Raw genomic sequence first — 19,650 nt, 5'->3', positions numbered from 1 at the left:
GCCTGATCACCAGGTTTCAGTTGCACATTCTCGTGAACAGTCTGCTGCTGGAGAGGCTGCGGAACGGCAGAGAAGCCTAGGCGACAGGAATTCAAGTTCTTCGACAGTGCCTGTGGCTGCGGCTCCGTCTTTCTGGACCTCTTTCGAATCTGCTGCAGAGAGCAGCGAGCCGACTGGAAACTTCCAGGATGCGTCGGAAGGCGCGGAAACAGAGCCTAAAAAGCCTGATCACCAGGTTTCAGTTGCACATTCTCGTGAACGATCTGCTGCTGGAGAGGCTGCAGAGCGGCAGAGAAGCCAAAGCGACAGGAATTCAAGTTTTTCGGCAATGCCTGTGGCTGCGGCTGCCTCGTTCTGGACTTCTCTCGAATCTGCTGCAGAGAGCAGCGAGCCGACTGGAAACTTCCAGGATGCGTCGGAAGGCGCGGAAACAGAGCCTAAAAAGCCTGATCACCAGGTTTCAGTTGCACATTCTCGTGAACGATCTGCTGCTGGAGAGGCTGCGGAGCGGCAGAGAAGCCAAGGCGACAGGAATTCAAGTTCTTCAGAAATGCCTGTTGCTACGGTTTCGTCTTTCTGGACCTCTCTTGGATCTGCTGCAGAGAGCAGCGAGCCGACTGGAAACTTCCAGGATGCGTCGGAAGGCGCGGAAACAGAGCCTAAAAAGCCTGATCACCAGGTTTCAGTTGCACATTCTCGTGAACGATCTGCTGCTGGAGAGGCTGCAGAGCGGCAGAGAAGCCAAGGCGACAGGAATTCAAGTTTTTCGGCAATGCCTGTGGCTGCGGCTCCTTCGTTCTGGACCTCTCTCGGATCTGCTGCAGAGAGCAGCGAGCCGACTGGAAACTTCCAGGATGCGTCGGAAGGCGCGGAAACAGAGCCTAAAAAGCCTGATCACCAGGTTTCAGTTGCACATTCTCGTGAACAGTCTGCTGCTGGAGAGGCTGCAGAGCGGCAGAGAAGCCGAGGCGACAGGAATTCAAGTTCTTCAGAAATGCCTGTTGCTGCGGCTCCCTCGTTCTGGACTTCTCTCGAATCTGCTGCAGAGAGCAGCGAGCAGACTGGAAACTTCCAGGATGCGTCGGAAGGCGCGGAAAGAATTACTGAAAAATGCTCTCCAGGCGTGTGTGAACAACAGCGCGAGTCGGTGAAGCCGATGACGACCTCTGCTTGCATGGTGGAAGCTACTGAGAAGCCTCAGAGAAGACAAAGCAGTTTTCCAGGAAGAGATGCCAAAAGTTGCATCACAGCAAAGAAGCCTGTACGAACTGGCAGCAGTTTCGGGGACTTGCGAACCGCTTTTCAGGACGCAGCAGGCCAGTGCTCCGATCCCCTCACTCCTTCGAAGCGTTTCACAATGGGAACTCCACAGTTTGCCGGTTGGAGAAAGTCCTTCAGTCGAACTGCCAGTAGTGGCAAACTTTCCAGAAACTGGAGCCCTGCGCGTCCTTTCGAGCAGCTGCACTCCACCGGAGCAGGCCAGTGCGGCCCCAGATCGCTCAGTAACAGCGCAGAACGATTATTCAGTGGAGAGTCCGTCACTTTGGAGACTTCGCGGGATTTTCATGACTGCCGGCTTGCTGGATCGCGGCAGATCTCGCGGGTTCCGTGGCCCGGCGCCCCAATTGGAATTGCGCAATGCAAGTCGAAGAGATTCTCCAGCGCCTCGTCAGAAGAAAGCGAAGCAAAAAATGAACTGCAGCCGAAGCAAGCAGCTTCAGCAGAGCCTGTTTATACTCGGGCTTGCACTATTCCTGAGCCTCAGCAGCACTGCAGCAGCCACGAGACAGGAATTCCTGATGCAGCACGATCTGCCCGCGAGGAGGCTCCTTGCGAGCTTCTGGGAAAGCAGCCGATGCTGTCCACCGAAATTAAAGAAGATCATCAGGAAGAGGACTTGAAAGAGGATAGCCGAGGATGCTCCAGAGAAGCCTCTAGAGAGCATCAGTCAAGGGAGCAGCAGACAGCCCCCGCGGGGCCGCCGGGAGCCTCTCGTGGCCTTGGAGCCAGCAGCAGGGGAGACGGGCATTTGGCAGCTAGTGGCTCTGCATGCAGTAGCGGTGTTGCTTCTGAGAACGAAGGAAGCGGCAGCAGCGGGAGAAGGGGAGTAAGCAGCAGCAGCAGCAGCTGCAGCAGCAGCGAGAGCGACGAGTGCAGCAGCGGCAGCGAGTCCTGCAGCTCCGTCTCCGACAGGAGCAGCAGCAGCAGCTGCAGCAGCAGCAGCAGCGGCGAATCCCGCAGAAGCCCCAGCAGAGACTCCACGAGTTACGAAACTTGGAGTTCCTGTAGGGAATTCGGCAGCGCGGCCTTCAGCGGCGTAGGCGGTGAGTCAGTTTCACCAGGAACTATGCAGGGCCAAATTTCGCCTTTTGTTTTGGTTTCTTCCAGAGTTATTCCTGCAGATAAACGTGGGAGCCAATCGGAAGAGGGGGACTTGCCGGGAGAAGAGGAAGCAGCTCCAGAGAAGCTGCACTGCAGCAGCAACAGTGGCAGGGGGGAGCTGGCGCCGTCAGCGAAGACTGAAGTCGGAGAAGCGGAAGCAGCTCTGGAACAGCAGCAGCTTGCTGCTGGCAGCAGCTCTTCTTCCAACAGCAGCGGCTCCCACCCAAGTCCTGCGCTGCCCAGTGCTGCTGCTGCAGCAGCACAGAGGCAGCAGTCTGCTGCGGGAGGCTTCGCTGCTGCGCTCTCCTCTTTGACTCATTTGATGTTCACTGCTCGCCACCCGCCTCCAGAGGCCACTGACACCTCGCTGCAGCCTTGTGGCCAGCGGAGCCCGGCGGCTGCCGGGGCGGCTGCTGCTGCTGCTTCTGAAGGAGCCACAGAGCGAAGACGGGACCCAACTGGGCTCTTTGAAGAGGATAAAGTCGCCGCAAACCCTCAGTGCGATTCCTGCAACTTCAATTATCCATCCGATTCTCGAGAAGGCCTCCGCAGGCAGCTCAGCGCAGGCCGAAGCCATGACGCAGGAAGGAATACCCGCTGCACAGAAAGCCGCTCGCGCGGAGAAAGTTCACGGCAGCAAACAGAGCTCGAAGAAGCGCAAATCGCAGAACAGCTGCAGCAAGAGTCTCGCAGCCTCCCCGCTGGTGCCGACACACTGCTGGCAGCCAAGGAGTTCCCCGTGCTGCACGGCGATGGCGCCGGCCAAGTCCAGCATGCTATTCAGCGCGATTGCCGAGGCCGGCAGGGCTCGAATGAACTTGAAAACTCTTCGGAAGTGGACAGCTCCAACTTCCCTTTCAGGGGCTCCGGAATGCAGACTGGACGGCTGCGAAGCACTTCCCATGCAAGTCTGAAAGCCATGCAACTCTTGAAAAGTCCGAGCAGGCGTTCGCAGCTGCCGCAACAACCCCCCAGGCTTCTGAGTGCTTTTTCTGGAGAGCAAAGTCAAGACAAGGGAGCATCTGGCCAGACACTTCCAGGGCTCGTTCAAGAACTGCAGGATCTCTCAGAGTCGCCGAGGTCTGAGTCGTTCGGGGCCCCCGATGGCAACAGAGGCGATTCTCGGTGGAGGCTGACTCAAAACAGTGAACTGTTCAAAAGCGCAGAGTCCACTGACGAGGGATTTCAGTCTTGTTCCTGCAACCTGGACAGCTCAACTGGCCTGCCGCCGGAGCCCAAAGGGGGGCAGCAGGCGGCTCTTCTGGAGCCGCGTTCGAGGGCTCTCAAGATCGACTTCGCAAAAGAATTGTCTTCGAAGAAACAACGGGAAAGTCTTGACCACTTTGGCGGGCTTCGCATGCGGAGCGTGCCGGACTTGAATCTGCATCGCGGGGGCTCTTCGCGCCTCATTCCCGAGTTGGGGCCCAGAAGCCTTTCGGACTTGTCTTCTGGCGCGGTATTCGGAGAAGGCTTATTAAAAGGGCCCGAGTGGAGGCTTTCTGAAGCTGCTGCGGGCCACTCAACTCGGGCGTTTTCGCTGCCGTTTGCAAGGAGGAAGCCTCTGCCGCGGGCACGCCAAAGGCCTCCCGAAGCGCCGCTGCAGCTGCAGCAGCTGCAGCAGCAGCAGCAGCAGCAGCAGCAGCAGCAGCAGCAGGAAGCTCCGGTGCACTTGAAGCCCTTGAGCATGGAGGAGACGAACCGCATTCTTGAGAGCGCAGTGGAGCTGGCTCTGCACAAGCCGGCCTTGCGGGGGCGGGGGAGGCCTGGGGGCCGGGACTTGCGAAGAGAAAAGCTGGAAGTGCTGGGGCTGGCGGAGAAGGAGGCGCCCCGCGCTGCTGCTGCTGCTGCTGCTGCTGCTGCTGCTGGGGGCGTGGGGGCTGCTGCTGCGGCCGGCGCAGGCCCTTTCGAAGGCGCAGTGGAGAAGCGACTAGCGCAGCAGCACCCTGCGTTGGCTTGCAGCTTGCCTCGTTTATTTTGTGGTAATGTTCTGTCTGCCTCGTCTTTGTGGACTCTGCAGCTGAGGAGTTTCTCCCCTGAAGAGAGGCGGCGGCTGCCGCGGAGCTGCGGAGAACTGCTGGGAAGCGAAGACTTCCGAGGAGAAGGCGAGGGCCCTTCGGGGGGGGCGCTGGCGAGCGGCGGGCCTGCTGCTGCTGCTGCTGCTGCTGCTGCTGCTGCTGCTGCTGCGGGGCCGCGGGCGGAGCTGCAGCGGGGGCGTTCTGCGGGCGCGCAGCAGCAGCAGGCGCTGCAGCAAGCGCTGGAGGCTCCGCTGTTTGCGCCGGAGGCCGCAGCGGCGCGGGGGCTGTCTGCTGCTGCTGCTGCTGCTGCTGCGGGGCTCGCGGGGCGCTGCTGCTGCGCTGCAGCGGGGGGGCCTCGGGCCGCGGGACTCAGCAGCATGCCGAAGCCGCGGAGGCCCTGGGCCTGCGGGGAGCCCCTGGGCTTTGCCCGCGAGGAAGCCAAGCCCGCGCTGCGGACTTACGTGCACAAGCCGGGCTGCAGGTGCCCCCTGTGCACGGCCGCGGGGTGGGGGCTGGTGGGGGCCCCCGGGGGGCCCCCCGGGGGGCCCCCCGGGGGCCCCCTGGCTGGCGACCGCCAGGCCGTGGACACCTATGCCTCCGTCGAGGGGCCCCGGCTGCAGGGGGGCCTCCCAGTGGTGCCGCTGCCCCCGGGGGGCTACGCAGCTTCCCCCATGCGGATCTTCTCTTCGCCCATCAGCTCCCACCCCGCCTACCGCCCCGCCGTGGGCGAGGGCCCCGGGGGCCCCCCCGGGGGCCCCGGGGGCCCCGGGGGCCCCGGGGGCCCCGGGGGCCTCGCCTACGGCCCCGGCGAAGGCTTCTTGTCCCCGACCAGCTTCTTGGACGCGGGGGGGGCCCTCGTGGGGCCCCCCGTGCAGCGGGTGTACCCTCCGCAGGGGCTGCAGCAGGGGCCCCTCGTGCAGACGCTCTCCTGCAGCGAGTGGCAGGGGGGGGGCCCCCACGCCCAGCTGCAGGGGGGCCCCCAGGGCCCCCTGCAGCTGCAGCGCGCCACGCTCCAGCCCTCCTCGCTGTACCCTCTCGCAGCAGAAGAGACTCTGCAGCAAGACAGGCAGCAGCAGCAGCAGGAGAAGGAACGCGAGGAGCTCAGGCGCCGGCAGGAGGAGCTGGAGAAGCAGCAAAACAAAGAAAGAGAAGAACTCGAGCTCGAGAGGCAGCAGCTCAAGGAGCAGCGCGAAAGACTTGAACTGCAGCGCCAGGCCTTCGAACAAGAGAAGCAAGCCATGCTGATGGCGCAGCAGCAAGCAGCAGCAAACTGCCGCAGCACGGGGCCCGCCCCCGGCAGCGAGCTCGCAGCAGCAGCAGCAGCAGCAGCAGCAGCAGAACTGCTTCCCGGCAGCAGCACGGACGGCGGAGCCAAACTCCCGAGGACTTCAGCTCCCAGGGCTTTGCCGGGGTCTTCAATTCGCCACACAAATTCAACTTCGAACATTGTCCGCTCAATCACGGGCTCCGGCATTGGCGAGTTCCAGGCAGAGGCCCGGCGAGGCGCTGGCCCAGCAGCAGCAGCAGCAGCAGCAGCAGCAGCAGCAGCAGCAGCAGCAGACGCAGATGGCCCGGAGGACAGAGAGTGCTGCAGCGCCGCAGCAGGCCGGCAGCAAAACCTCCACCCCCCAGCGCCTTGCGGCCGCTTCTTCAGCCGCACGGCCAGCGTGGACACTTCGGACGACAAAGAGACCAGTAGGTCTTTGGGAACTGTTGGTTTTGGAAAAGTTCTGAAATTGGAATTTCGGCAAATTTAAAAGTTATTTTTCAAAATTTAAAAGTTATTTTTCAAATAATCACTCATAAGAACAACATTTTTGGCTCTCTTTGTTGTTCTGCTGCAGCTGCAGGCATTCCAGAAGATTTGCAAACAGATCCTTCGATGGTGTAAGTGGCGCCAGTTCCCCTTGTCTAGCAAGCATGGAGCAGCGTCTTGTGCAAGTTTTTGTGCAAGTTCGAAGTTCTTAAGATTGTTGCATGTTATTTGTCTTTTATTCTGTTTTATTGTCACATTTGGGGCAAAAATTCGCAAGATTTGAACTCTTTTGGAGTGTTTTTGGAACTGATCTTCAGACTCTCAACTGCCCTCGACAAGCTGGCCAAGCTGCGCGGAAAGCTCGATACACTGCAGCAGCAGCTGGAAGTGCAGTCGCACGAAGTTTCGAGCTACTACAGCGCTTTGAAAGCAGTGCGTTTCTTTTCTTTTCCATTTCATTTCATTTCAATTATATTTTTCTTTTTAAATCTGCTAGAGATCGCTCTTTTTGCGAATCTTCTGCTGCAAAACTTCCGCAGGCCGATCAAGTCCACAGCTCGCTGCAGCAGACAGCTGCGGACTGCCGCGTCTGCTACGGAAGGCGCCACACGCAAATGCAAGAAGTGGAAAAACGCCTCAGTGTCTTAACGGTAATTCATTTTTAATTTTTAATCGGATTAATCTTTAATTTAATCTTTTAATCTTCAATCACTTTGCCCCGTTCGGGAAGTGCTGGGCGGCCTTCTTTGCAGCAGAAGGGAAGAGTAGAGAACATGAATGGCAAGCAGAAAGAGCCCAGCCTGCTGCTGCGCTGCAGCAAACAGAAAGAGCCCCGGGCTGCTGCTGCGCTGCAGCAGCGCTGCAGCAAGCAGAAAGAGCCCCGGGCTGCTGCTGCGCTGCAGCAAGCAGAAGGAGTCCCGGGCTGCTGCTGCGCTGCAGCAAGCAGAAAGAGCCCCGGGCTGCTGCTGCGCTGCAGCAGCCTTTTGGTCTCTTGTTCTTGCGGTTTTTTGCAACTCAGGCCCAAGACCTGCAGCCGTGTTCTGTGGACGAACTCGAAGAACTTGCGCAGGAACTCGAAGGAAGTGCGCAGCAGCTGCATGCATGCAGCGTGGCCGCCTGAGTGTGTGCAGAGTCATCTTGCTCTTGAAAAGGACAAGTGCCTTTTTAAAAGCTTTTAATTTCCCATAATTGTCCTTTTTGTGTGCTGCTGCTGCTGCTGCTGCTGCTGCTGCTGCTGCTGCTGCTGCTGCTGCTGCAGCCCAGTACAAGCTGACAGTCGTGCAGGCCCAGCGAGCGGGCCGCTCGGAAGACAGCCGCAAAAAGCCGAAGCAGCTTTTGCCTTACTCTTCGAATTGCCTTCCTGAGCCGAAGTCTTCTGTGAGTGTTTTGAGCATTTGGGTTTTTATTTTTTAAAGCATTTAAAACTGCTTTTAAAAAATAAAAAACGCATTTAAAGACATTAAAAGTAATAAATTCATTTTCTTGAATTCAACTGCTCGAAGAATGCGCCGTGGCTGCGTCGCGGCGGCTCCTGCTGCAGTCCTTTTGCTGCTGCGGACTGCTGCTGCTGCCTGCTGCTGCTGCTGCTGCTGCTGCTGCTGATTGCTGCTGCGGATTGCTGCTGCGGATTGCTGCTGCAGTTTGCAATTCCTGAAGAACCCGTGGCGAGGATTGGCCCCGACGAATGCGCTGCTGTTCAAGAGTCAGTTTTGCAAGAAGTGAAAGCTCTTGGGGAGGACTTGGAGCACATTCGGGCAGTGCACTGTCAGTACAAGAAGGCCTACAAGAAGTTGCAAGTGAGTTTTGAAAAGTTTCATTTCTTTTTTGTTTTTGAAAGAACTTGCAAGTGAGTTTTGAAAAAAGTTTCATTTCTTTTTTGTTTTTGCAAGAACTTGCAAGTGAGTTTGGAAAAGTTTCATGTCTTTTTTGTTTTTGCAAGAAGTTGCAAGTGGGTTTTTGAAAAGTATTTGCGCATTTCTTTTTTGTTATTACAAGAACTTGCAAGTGAGTTTGGAAAAGTTTCATTTCTTTTTCGTTTTTGCAAGAAGTTGCAAGTGAGTCTTGGAAAAGTGTTGGTCATTTCTTTTTATTCTTCTCGGAAAGCTCTCCGTCTCAGCGAATTCCGCAACTCTCGCGGACTTGTGCTGAAATTAAATCTTCTTCAGGGAATTATGACTCAGCAAGTCAACAGCTACGACGTGGACCTCCAAAGGCTCATTGCAATTGAAAGAAACCTCGAAGACAAACTTCGCCGGCTGCTCTTTCTGAACGGCGACGCGAACTACGCGGGTGAGCTGTCTTTTGTTTTTTTTGTTTTTTTTTGTTTTTTTGTTTTCGAAAATTCTTTTTGCATGCAGTTGCTGCCAGCAGCATGCAGTTGCTGCCAGCAGCAAGCAGTTGCTGCCAGCAGCAAGCAGTTGCTGCCAGCAGCATGCAGCTGCTGCTGCGTCCGTGCTGCTGTTTGCATGCAGAGCTCTCGGACTCGCAAATGCAAGAGTACTTCCGAATTGTGAATTTGTCGATCCGCAAAGTTTACCGGGAGATCGCGCTGAGGGAGTCCGGAGATCGCCGCCAAAACGAGCCACGCGCGAGCGGTGGGTGGGCTGAGTAGGCAAAAGCCAAGCAAAGCGATCAGTAAGAGCCACCGAAGCAGCAGAAGCAGAGTCTCTAGCGGGATCTCGGAGCCAGCTGCAGCAGCAGCAGCAGCAGCAGCAGCAGCAGCAGCAGCAGCAGCAGCAGCAGCAGCAGCGGGAGGCAGAAGCAGGCAGAAAGAAGCAGCTGGCTGCTGCGCAGCGTTCTTTTTTGCAAGAAAGCCGAGACTGAGTCTGGGCTTTGCAGGAGGTCTTCCCGAGAGCTTCTGAAGAGCTTTGGATTCTTTTTGAAAACAAATTTCTTTTTATTTGCAGAACAACACAATGGGCCAGTTTGCGAACTTGCAAGAAGCCGCGGCTGCAGCCGAGAGGCGCAGCAGAACGAACTGGGCGGGCCGCGGCCGCGGTGTACAGACACCGCAGCTCGCCAAGCGTCCTCTCCACACAGCCGAGGAGAAAGCAGCAGTTCATTAAATTGCGAAGTTTGGCGCGAAGGCTTCAACTCCGTGCACGTTCCTTTTGTTGCAGGCAGCAAGACCAGCAGCATAGCAGCGCAGCGCATGCTGCAGCAGAGCAGCTGCTTCGCGCTGCAGCAGGGGCCCAGCGAGCGCGGCCGATTTGCCGGGCCGCAGGAGCAGCAGCAGCAGCAGCAGCAGCAGCAGCAGCAGCAGCCCCCGGGGTTTGTTTAGTTTGGAGAGTTCCCCTTGCTGCTGCTCTGCTGCTGAGACTCCCCTTGCTGCTGCTCCGCTGCTGAGGCTCCTCTTGCTGCTGCTCCGCTGCTGAGAATGCCTCGGGCTGCTGTCTGCTGCAGCTGCAGCAGCAGCAGCAGCAGCTCGCCGCCGCAGCAGCAGCAGCAGCAGCAGCGCACTTTCAAGAGTTCACTCCTGCGGCCATTCTCGCTGCAGCAGCAGCTTCTGCATTTGTGTTCAGTAAGGCAGCTTCTCAATGGCTTTCCGATTTGAATTTTCATTTTTCAAAATCAGCCAACTGACGACGGCCGCCGCTCTTCTCCGCGGCGTCTTCTGCTAATCTTGCAACTGGTAGCGGAGGCTCGCAGCTACGAGGGTTTACGGGGTAGGCGGTTTAGGAGGGTTTAGGGTTTAGGGTTTAGGGTTTAGGGTTTAGGGTTTAGGGTTTAGGGTTTGTTAAAGCCCTAGAGTCCACCTCGGGGCAGCTCTGGCTGCACTCTAGTGGCGGCCTTGCAGCTCAGTGGTTATTTCGAAATTTCGAAATTAAAAAAAAGTGAAATGAGGAAAGCCAGTTGGGTTGGGACTTCAAGAAAAATGGGACTTCAAGAAAAATGGGACTTCAAGAAAATTTTACTTCAAGAAAAAAAGAAGTCGTGGAGGTTTGGAGGCTGCAGGGCCTCTCTTTCGAGTTGTCTTCTTCTTTCCTTGAGCTTTTGAAGCTCCCTTTCCCTTTCCCAGGTTTGCTGCTGCTGCTGCGCAGCCCTTGCTGCTGCTCGCTGCTGCTGCAGGTCTGCAGCATCTGCTGCCCAGCGCCAGTGCGTGGCCTCTTCCTCCAGAGCCGGACTTGAAGTCCATTTTCCGTTTCTCCAGTCTGCAGCAGCAGCAGCAGCAGCAGAAGCTGCTGCTGCAGCAGCAGCAGCAGCTTCCCTTTCCCGGCGAAGAGCTTCCCGCTGCTGCTGCAGCAGCAGCTGCTGCCAGTCAAAAAGGTCGCCCGGGACCAGAGCCTTGCGCAGGTGGGGGGCCTCGGGCCGCAGCAAAGTCTGCAGGAATTCGTTTAGACTTATTTCGTCTGTTCCCTGCTGCCGCCGCTGCTGCTGCTGCTGCTGCTGCTGCTGCTGCTGCTGCAGCAAACTGCCTCCCCCCGCAGCCCAGCTGCCGGCGCCCCAGAACTCGAGGGAGAACTGCTGCTGCACTTCCGGGGCCCGCAGGAGGGGCTGTCGGGCCATTTGGCTGCAGCGCCTGGCGAGGAGGCCAGCGAGGTGTTGGGCGAACTTGAACGAAGAGTTCAAGTCTTCTTCGGGAACTTCTCTTTCGAAGTTTCGAATGAACTTAGCAGCAGCAAAAAACGTTTTAGAAGTTTCCAAGTCCTCAGAAACGCCGGAGGGAAAGCTTTCCCCGGCGCTTTCCCGCCGGCCCAGCTCCAGCGCTTCCCGGAAGGAAAGCAGCGGCGCCGCGCGCGGCGCTGGCGGGAAGTCTTGCGGGAAGTCCTGCGGACTTCTCGGAATTGAATTTGCGGAAAATATTCTCCAAAAGAAAACTCTTTGAGATTCCGTGTGGCCGCCGACGTCCACGAGAGAGTCCGGCGGGAAGACTCGGAAGTTGAACACGCCGAAGCCCACCAGGTGCCGCACGGGGCCGCCGCAGAGCGCCCAGCCGAGGAACTTGTCCACTGCGAGGCTTTGCTGCTGCTTCCGGCGGTTTTGCTGCGCCAGCGTTGCTGCGCTCTTGCCGCTGCAGCAGCAGCAGCAGCAGCTGCTGCTGCTGCTGCAGCGCCCGCAGCACTGACACTGCCCAGCCGCCGAAGCCTCTTCTTGCTGCCGCCGCAGCAGCTGCTGCAGCAGCTGCTGCAGCCGCTGCCGCACCCGCAGCAGCGGCTGCAGGTAGCCCCGCACGAAGGCCAGGCTCGACGGAGTCAGCAGCAGCCGGCTTTCCAGCCGCAGCTTCGCCAGCGAAGTTTCCGCGTCGTCCAGCAGCGGCACCAGCTGGCAGCAGAAGCAGCAGCTGAGCACGCAGGGCCAGCTGCTGCAGCAGCTTCCTGCTGCTGCAGCTGGCCTGCAGCAGCTTCCTGCTGCAGCAGCGCGCTGCCCCTCCCCCCAGCAAGTCTTGCACTCCCTCTGCAGCTTCTCCGCAATTTTGCTGCAGTCCAGCACCCACAGCTCGGGCTCTTGTGTTTCTTCTGTGGCTTTCCGGATCTCTGCTGCTGCAGCAGGCCCCAGCACTGCTGCCTCCTGCAGCCACTGCAGCAGCGCCTCCTGCGCGCCGGCGGAGCCTCTCCTCGCTGCAGCAGACCTCCCCCAGGGAGGCCCTGCTGCTGCTGCTGCTGCTGCTGCTGCTGCTGCTGCTGGGGCCCGCAGCTCTTCAAAGATGTACTTGAAAGCCAGTTTGGCCCACGGGGAAGCCCCGGGGGGCAGGCGAGCAGCAGAAATTCGCTGCAAGTCCCCAACCAGCCCCAGCGGGACTCTGCAGCAGCTGTTGGCGCACTGCAGCAGCAGCTGCCCCGCCCAGTGCGGCAGCGCTGCTGCAGGCAGGCTTCTCCAGCCAGCTTCTTGCTGCAGCGCGGAAAGCGCAGGCAGCTGCGGCCGCTGCAGCAGCAGCAAACAGGCAGCAGGCAGCCCCCACATGCTGGGCCCAGCGCCCTCGGGCAGCGTGGCCGTCTGGGGCGCCTGCGGGGCCTGCTGCTGCTGCAGCGCTTCAGCAATGGAAGCAGCAAGAGGATCTGCAGCAGCAGCAGCAGCAGCAGCAGCAGCAGCAGAAGCAGCAGCTGCTGTCCTGCGGCTCTTTTGCTGCTGCTCCCCCCCCTCCCCCCGAACTTGAACTCCGCCGCTGGCCAGTGTCAGGGCCTCTCCGGGGGCCCCCACTTCGCTGCCTTCCAAGTCAAAAGTCCTCAGCAGCAGCAAAACCCCTGGGGGCCCCCCTTGCTGCCTTTGTTGCTGCTTCGCAAGGTCCAGCGCGGCCCAGCAGCGGGCGGCGCCGCCGGGGGGAAGCTGCTGCTGCTGCTGCTGCTGCTGCTGCTGCTGCTGCTGCTGCTGCTGCTGCTGTTCTCTTGGAGTCTTTTCTGAGTTTGTTTTTCTTTCGCGCAGAGGCGCAGAGGCCGCGGCGGCTGCTAGCTGCTGCTTGTGCTGCAGCCGCGGCTTGGGGCGCAGCAGCTGCTGCAGCAAACCCTCGAGGGCTGAACCAGCAGCAGCTTCTCCGGCCCACTCCCCACTCTCTTCTTCTCCATTATTTTGAATTGCTGCTGCCTCACTTGCGGCTTCGCTCCCGCTGCTTTCCCCCGCTTTCCAGGGAGCGCCCAAGTGCTTGCTGCTGCTTCCTGCAGCAGCAGCGCGGCGCTCCTTGCTGCTGCTTCCTGCAGCAGCAGCGGGGCGCTCCTTGCTGCTGCTTCCTGCAGCAGCAGCGCGGCGCTCCTTGCTGCCAGCAGCCACGCCCCTGCTGCTGCTTCCTGCAGCAGCAGCGCGGCGCTCCTTGCTGCTGCTTCCTGCAGCAGCAGCTGGGCGCCCCTTGCTGCCAGCAGCCACGCCCCTGCTGCTGCTTCCTGCAGCAGCAGCGGGGTGCTCCTTGCTGCCAGCAGCCACGCTGCTGCTGCTGCGAAGATTCGGGAGCTCGAAGGCAGCAGCAATTGCTGCTCGGGCTGCCTTCAGCAGCTGCAAGTCTGCTGCTTTCCACAGAAAGCGGGGCACCCAGCCGAACTCCCGAAAGCCCCCGAAGGACACCACGGCGTAGCAGACTGCGCCCCGCAGGCAGAAGCAGCAGCAAGAAGTTGCTGCTGCTGCTGCTGCTGCTGCTGCTGCAGCACTGCAAGCGCTGGGGCTGCTGCTGCAGCAGCCGCTGCCCCGGGCGCTGCTCTGCGGCTGCTGCTGCTTCCCCGCGGGGTTGCAGGGGCAGCAGCAGCAGCAGCAGCAGAAGCAGCTCTTCCCCAAGAAGACACAGACCGCCGGCGACAGCAGCAAAAGGAGAAGCTCCTCCAAGTGCTGCAGCGGCGGCAGCAAAGAAGCTGCCTCAGCTTCTGCAATCCCGCTGCCAAGGCCGGCCTCCGGGCTCCACTCTTTGAGGCTCAGCAGCAGAAACTCCCGCGAGTAGTCTGCAGCAGCAAGCAGCAGCAAACCAACTGCAGCAGCAACTGCAGCCCAAGTGCAGCAGCAAACGCCACGAATGCAGCTCAAGGATCTCAACTGCAGCAGCAAAAGACATCCCAAAATAAGAAATAAAGCACACAGAAAGCAGCACCTGAAAGCCAGACACAAGAGAGCTCGACATGCAGCAAAAGGAGCTCAAAGGCAGCAAAATGCTGCTGCAGCACTGCTGCAGCAGCACTGCTGCAGCAGCAAAAGAAAGACACATGCGGGCTGCTGCAGCTGCCGCAAAACGCTGCGAAAAGTCGCTGGGGGAGTCGAAGCAGCAGCCCCACTTTCTGGGTAAAAGGGGCCGTTGCTGTGCAGCACAGACTGCTCTGATATCTTGAAAACGCGCGCCGTGCTGGGCTGCTGCCGCTGCTGCTGCTGCTGCTGCTGCTGCTGCTGCTGCTGCTGCTGCTGCTGGGGTGTACGGCTGCTGTTCTCTGCGTCTGTGGCCAACAAGGCCCTCAAGAAACGGCTCCAAGGGCTGCAGCAAAAGCCCTCGTCTTGCGCCTCTGGCGCCTCCTGGCTCCCAGGGGGCCCCCCGGGGCCCCCAGGGGGCCCCCGGGGGCCCCGCCTTGGGGGCCCCCTGGGGCCCCCGCCGCCCACGGCTGGGCTGCTGCCCCCATAGGCAGCAGCAGCAGCAGCAGCAGCAGCAGCAGCAGCAGCAGCACCCAACCCCGTGTCAGGGCCCCCAGGGCCCCCGGGGCCCCCAAAACCCTCAGTCTTGGCCTTAAGGAGGGGGGGGGCCCTGGGAGTGCCCTTTGTGCTTCCCATTGGGGGCCCCCCCACCTTGGAAGGGGCCTCGGGGCCCCAGGGGCCCCTCCAGGGGCCCCCTTGTCCCGGCCCAAGAGGTGTTTGGCTTTCTCCTGGCTTTTCAGCAGCAGCCAGTGCGGCGGGCTTGTCCCTCATATCGGGCTTTGCCAGGTCCAACAGCAGCAGCTGCTGCTGCTGCTGCTGCTGCTGCTGCTGCTGCTGCGCCTGGCCCCGCTCTTGCTGCTGTTTGAGCAGCAGCCTGCGCGTGGCTGCAGCAGCCGTCTCCGCTGGCTGCAGCAGCACCTCTTGAGTCGGGGGCAGCAAAAGGGGGCCCCCGGGGGCCCCGAAGTTCTGCTGCTGCTGCTGGGCCAAGGGCAGCAGCAAAGAGGCCCACAGCGGCTGGCCGCAGCAGCGCAGCTCGGGGCCCCGCAGCTGCTGCTGCTGCTTCCCCAAAAGGCCCTTCAGCCCGAAGCCTTTTGCTGCTCTCTGCAGCCATTGCAAAAGGGCTCTCCTGCGGCTGTCTCCGAAGACCAGCAGCTGGGCCCTGCGCTCTCGGGGCTGCGGACGCCAGCAGCAGCTGCTGCTGCAGCAGCTGCTGCTGCCGCAGCTGCTGCTGCTGCTGCTGCAGCTGCTGCAACTGCGTCTGTGGGAGCTCACCGCCTGCGTCGCCGCGGCTGCTGCTGCCAGCAGCTCGCTGAGGCCCCCGCTGCTGCCCTCAGCTGCAGGCTGCTGGGGGCCCCCGGGGGCCCCCAGCTGTCTTTGACTTAGCGCTGCTGCTGCAGCTGCTGCCAGGGCTTCTACGGCCTCCCGGCACTGCAGGAAGCCCCAGCCTTTGGGCTGCTCCGAGCTGCTGCAGCCGCTGCAGCTGCTGCAGCTGCTGCAGCTGCTGCAGCAGCTGCAGGCTGCTGCTTCCTGCTTCCGCTGCGTGGCCTGCCTCTGGGGTTTGCTGCTGAGCTTCTGCACAGCCTCGGCGACGCCCCGGAGGTCGGTGGGCAGCAGCGCGCGGCTGCTGCTGCCGAGAAGGGGCTGCAGCAGCTGCTGCAGCTGCTGCAGCTGCTGCTGCAGCGGGGCAAAGGGGTCGCTGAAGCCAAAAGCCCAGCCCTCGAACTGCAGCAAGTCCGCTGGCTGCAGCTGGGGCTTCACACTGAGAGAAAAAAAAGCAAAAGGACTTAAGCTGCTGGCGAGCTGCGCTGCGAGCTGCGGCGCTGCAGCAGCAGCAGCAAGAGCTGCTCGGGCCCTGTCCACGGCCGCCAGCGCAGGGCCTGCAGCAGCAGCAGACCAGCTGCCTTGCTGCGCCTGCAGCAGCAGCTGCGCAGCCCCGCGCTGCTGCGCCACTGCTGCATGCAGCGCCTGCGCCAGCTGCCAAGTTTTGCTGCTGCTGCAGCAGAACAGAAGCAGCTTAGCAGCAAAAGCATCCAGCGCCCGCGCAGTCCGCAGCAGCTCCTGCTGCAGCACAGGGGCCCCCTCTTCGCTGCCTGCGGGGCCCCCGCTGGGGCCCCCCGGGCCTGGGGCCCCCGCGCTGCTGCTGGGGGCCCCCAGCAGCAGCCCGCAGGCCCCCAGGCGGGGCTGCAGGCTGCTGAATTCTTGCAAAAGCTTTGCATGCGTTTGCTGCTGCTGAAGCATCCAAGTCCGGAAAGAGCTGCTGACCAGCAGCTGCGGCTGCTGCGCTGCTGGCAGCAGGGGAGGGGGGGCGGCCTTCTGCAGCAGCGCAGCAGCAAGCAGCAGGCGCGAGCGCAGGCTGCTGCTGCAGCGCAGCAGCAGCTGCAGCTCCCTCGCGAAGTACCACTGAGACCACCGCTGCTCGTGCGCTGCTGCTGCAGTCCCCAGCAGCAGCAGCGCCTCTTCTTCCAAATGGCCTTGGCGAAGAGAAGGCGTTTCCGAAGAGCCTTCAGCAAACGCCAAGCTGCAGAGACACCCGGGGCCCCACACTCCAGGGGGCCCCCCCTGGGCTGCTGCTGCTGCTGCTGCTGCTGCTGCTGCTGCTGCAGCAGAGCTTTGCAGCGCCCGAGGCCGCTTCCTCGCCGGCCCGCGGGACTCTGCTGCTGCTGCGGGGCCACTGGTCCCTGCTGCTGCTGCTGCGGGTCCACTGGTCCCTGCGGCTGCTGCTGGTGGTCCACGGGTCCCTGCGGCTGCTGCTGCTGCTCCGCTGGTCCCTGCTGCTGCTAGTGGTCCACTGGTCCTTGCTTCCGGGGGTCCAGTAGTCCGGCGCGTGGGTGGTCCACTGGTCTCTGCTGCTGCTGCTGCTGCTGCTGCAGTGGTCCCTGCTGCTGCGCCCGCACCCGCAGCCGGCCTGCCTTCCTCGGCGGCGCAGCCCCAAGGGCGCGGGGCCTCCGCCGCCGCTGCCGCCGCTGCTGCTGCTGCTGCTGCTGCTGCTGCTGCTGCTGGGGCTGCGCGCTGCGCTGCAGCTTCCAGGACTGCCGCGCGGCTCCGGAGTTCCGGCCGCTCTCGAAAGGCCTCGTGGCACAAAACGTCGAAGACGAAGTGCGAGTTGGCTCTCAGCCCCAAATCCGGAAAGCTGAGGGGAAGACAGTCTTCGCACTTCCCAAACCCAAAAGGCATCCACGCAGCGCCCAGCGACAGCTGCAGCCGCCACACAAGACGCTCCACGGCCTCCGGGGCCCCCAGGGGGCCCCCCAGGGGCCCCCCCGGGGGGCCCCCCAGGGGCCCCCCCAGGGGCCCCCCCGGGGGCCCCCCCGGGGGTCCCCCCAGAGGCGCCCCCGGGGGCCCCCCCAGGGGCCCCGGGGCCCCTAGGGGGCCCCAGGCTTTCTCGGGGCCCCCGGCTGCAGCCGGGGGGGCCCCGGGCCCCCGCAGGGAGTTTGGAATTGCTCTGGAGGCCCCCGGGAAAGGCAAAAGGCCTGACTGCAGCAGCTTTTTGGATAAGTCGAAGTAATGAAATGCCACTTCAGCTACTCCTGGCACTGACACGCCGCTCTCCTCCAAAGCCAGCTCCAGCAGCTGCAGTTCCCTGCAAAACGGCTGTCGCCTCCTGCCTCGCTGCTGCTGCTGCTGCTGCTGCTGCTGCTGTGTTTTCTGGTGCTGCGCTGCGGCGCAGTCAGTGCAGTGGCTCTGCAGCAGCAGCTTCAGGCGCTCCCCATGGCGGCGGTGCAGCAGCAGCAGCGCAACGACATCCACGCAGATGTCGCACGGAATGGCTTGCCCCCAGATGCAGCTGCTGGAGCTGCTGGCTGCCTCAGCAGCAGCAGCAGCAGCAGCAGCAGCAGCAGCAGCCGGGGGCCCTGTTGAGCCCCGGGGAGGGCCCCAGCGCTCGGGCGCTGTGCCAGAGCTGCTGCGGCTTCGCTGTGCCGCCTCAGCAGCCCAGGGAAAGAGGCTGCTGCTGCTGCAGCTCGCAGCAGCAAGCCTTTTGGAACGAGCTGCAATTCTTCGCAAAATTTCCAAGTCGGAAAGCGCTGCTGACTTGCCGCCTCTTGCTGCAGAAACAGCATTGCCACCCCACAGAAAGCCGCAGCAAAAGCCACAAGCTGCACCCCTCTGCAGCAAGCTTCAGGGAGGGCAGCAGCAGAGCTGCTGCAGCAGAGCTGCTGCAGCAAAACAGCAGAGCTGCTGCAACAAAACAGCAGAGCTGCTGCAGCAAAACAGCAGAGCTGCTGCAGCAAAGCATCACAGCTGCTGCAGCAAAGCAGCAGAGCTGCTGCAGCAAAGCAGCAGAGCTGCTGCAGCAAAGCAGCAGAGCTGCTGCAGCAAAGCAGCAGAGCTGCTGCAGCAAAGCAGCGGAGCTGCTGCAGCAAAGCAGCAGCGCAGGAGGCGCTGCGGAGCCCGGAGTCTCACGGTGGAGTTCGAAGACCGTGGGTCTGCTGCTGAGGAGCAGCGCAGCAGCCCACAAGCCCGCAGGCAAAACTCCAAGTGCTGCGGAAAAAAGCAGCAGGCGAGCAGCATTTACTGGCAAAGCCAGCAGCAAAGCCAAGTGGCCCAGCGAAGTCAAACGCGAAAACGGAAAAGACGGCGATCCGAGCTCAAGAGCGCCTGCAGAAGCAAAAAATGAAAAACCAACAAAGACTTAATGGTAAATGCAAAAGTTCGAGAGGTGAAAGCGAAAGAATTGAAACAAAACGGAGTAAATGGAATGAAATGAAGTGGGGAGTGTGGAAGAAGGAACAAAATAAAAGGAAATGAAGTGTAATCTGAAATTAAATGAAAGGACACGAAAGAAAGGGAAAGAAAATGAAGGAAGATGGAAATGAAACGAAGTGGAATGAACTGAAACGAAATGAAACGGAATGAAATGAAATGAAATGAAATGAAACCAAATGATATCAAATGAAATGAAAGGCAATTAAATGCAACGAAACGAAACGAAGGCGTAGATATCAAAAGAAATGAAATGGAAATAAACAAAGAGAAATGAAGTGAAAAGAAAGGAAATGAAAAGAAATGGGATGAAATGAACTGAACTGAAATTCAAGTTTCCGTGAACAGCTCCCGCGCACCGGCTGCTTCCAAGTTGCAAATAGTTTGGAAAGTTTTGCATGCGTCAGGTGGATTTGGAGCATTAGCGAGGCAAAAAAGGGCATTTTCGGTGTTTTTATCCGGAAGATCGGCCACGAGATGCAAAAAAACCTGAAAAAAGTTCAAGTTTCCACTCCATTCAAGAAAGCTGCACAGGCCAGGTCCTGCGGCCCAGCCAGCGCCTCAGCCAGCTCGCCCTCACCTCCTCCAAAGGAAGCCGCTGCAGTTCCGGCAAAGAAAAAACTTCCAAAGACTTGTACAGCTGCTGCGAAGCGAAGCAAATGTAGACCCCTTCCCCGGCCTGGCCTGCAGCAGCGCAGCAGCGCAGCAGCATGGCGGCGCAGCAGCGCAGCAGCGCAGCAGTGCAGCAGCGCAGCAGCGCAGCAGCATGGCGGCGCAGCAGCGCAGCAGCGCAGCAGCATGGCGGCGCAGCAGCGCAGCAGCTGGGAGAGGGTTTGTGCTGCTTCTGGGTTCGATCAAGAAAGAAACTTGTGAAGGAAATGCAGAACGCCCCGCGGGCAGCCAGAGGTGACGCAGGAGAAGGGAAAGGCAAAAACCCAATCAGCTGCAGCAGCAGCAGCAGCAGCAGCAGCAGCAGCAGCAGCAGCCTGCTGCCAGCAGCTACCTGCTATTTCCTTGCGCTGCGCCAGCACTTCGCGGCTCGCCCACCGCAGCTCGTAGCAGCAAGTCTTGCTGGGCTCTTTGAGGCACTTCTCCTGCAGCAGCGCAGCACCAAAGCTGCTGCTTCTCCCGAGCTGCTGCTGCTGCTGCTGTTTGCTGTTTACCCCCACCTTTCTTTTCCCCTCAGCCCAGCTGCTACCCTCAGGCTAACTCAAGCCACCCCCCAGCAGCAGCAGCTCCGCGTGAGCCTGCAGCTGCTGCACT

The 19,650-nt window shown here is 60.6% G+C and overlaps 2 protein-coding genes across 2 annotated transcripts in view; one reads left to right on the top strand and one right to left on the bottom strand.

Moving 5' to 3' along the window:
- Positions 1-328: 328 nt before the first annotated feature.
- On the top strand, positions 329-9,433 carry ENH_00066190 (hypothetical protein, conserved; the record flags this gene model as incomplete). Its single annotated transcript, XM_013582282.1, has 10 exons — positions 329-6,092; positions 6,248-6,284; positions 6,471-6,585; positions 6,693-6,803; positions 7,172-7,235; positions 7,412-7,530; positions 7,794-7,949; positions 8,319-8,442; positions 8,625-8,747; positions 9,273-9,433. The coding sequence occupies 10 exons, from the start codon at positions 329-331 to the stop codon at positions 9,431-9,433; spliced, it is 6,774 nt and encodes a 2,257-aa protein (XP_013437736.1).
- A 635-nt stretch (positions 9,434-10,068) lies between these two features.
- The window catches only part of ENH_00066180 (hypothetical protein, conserved), a gene marked incomplete at both ends in the record, with an annotated part of 11,487 nt that continues 1,905 nt past the window's right edge, over positions 10,069-19,650 (bottom strand). The window contains 6 exons of the mRNA XM_013582281.1: positions 10,069-13,511; positions 13,839-17,729; positions 18,088-18,282; positions 18,747-18,876; positions 18,968-19,071; positions 19,391-19,481. Coding sequence (XP_013437735.1) covers positions 10,069-13,511; positions 13,839-17,729; positions 18,088-18,282; positions 18,747-18,876; positions 18,968-19,071; positions 19,391-19,481 — 7,854 coding nt within the window. The remainder of the gene's footprint in view (positions 13,512-13,838; positions 17,730-18,087; positions 18,283-18,746; positions 18,877-18,967; positions 19,072-19,390; positions 19,482-19,650) is intronic.

The sequence above is a fragment of the Eimeria necatrix genome, genomic scaffold (assembly GCF_000499385.1).
Source record: "Eimeria necatrix Houghton genomic scaffold, Enh_scaff607, whole genome shotgun sequence".
Classification (NCBI taxonomy): domain Eukaryota; phylum Apicomplexa; class Conoidasida; order Eucoccidiorida; family Eimeriidae; genus Eimeria; species Eimeria necatrix.
This window is presented reverse-complemented; position numbering and strand designations above follow the sequence as displayed.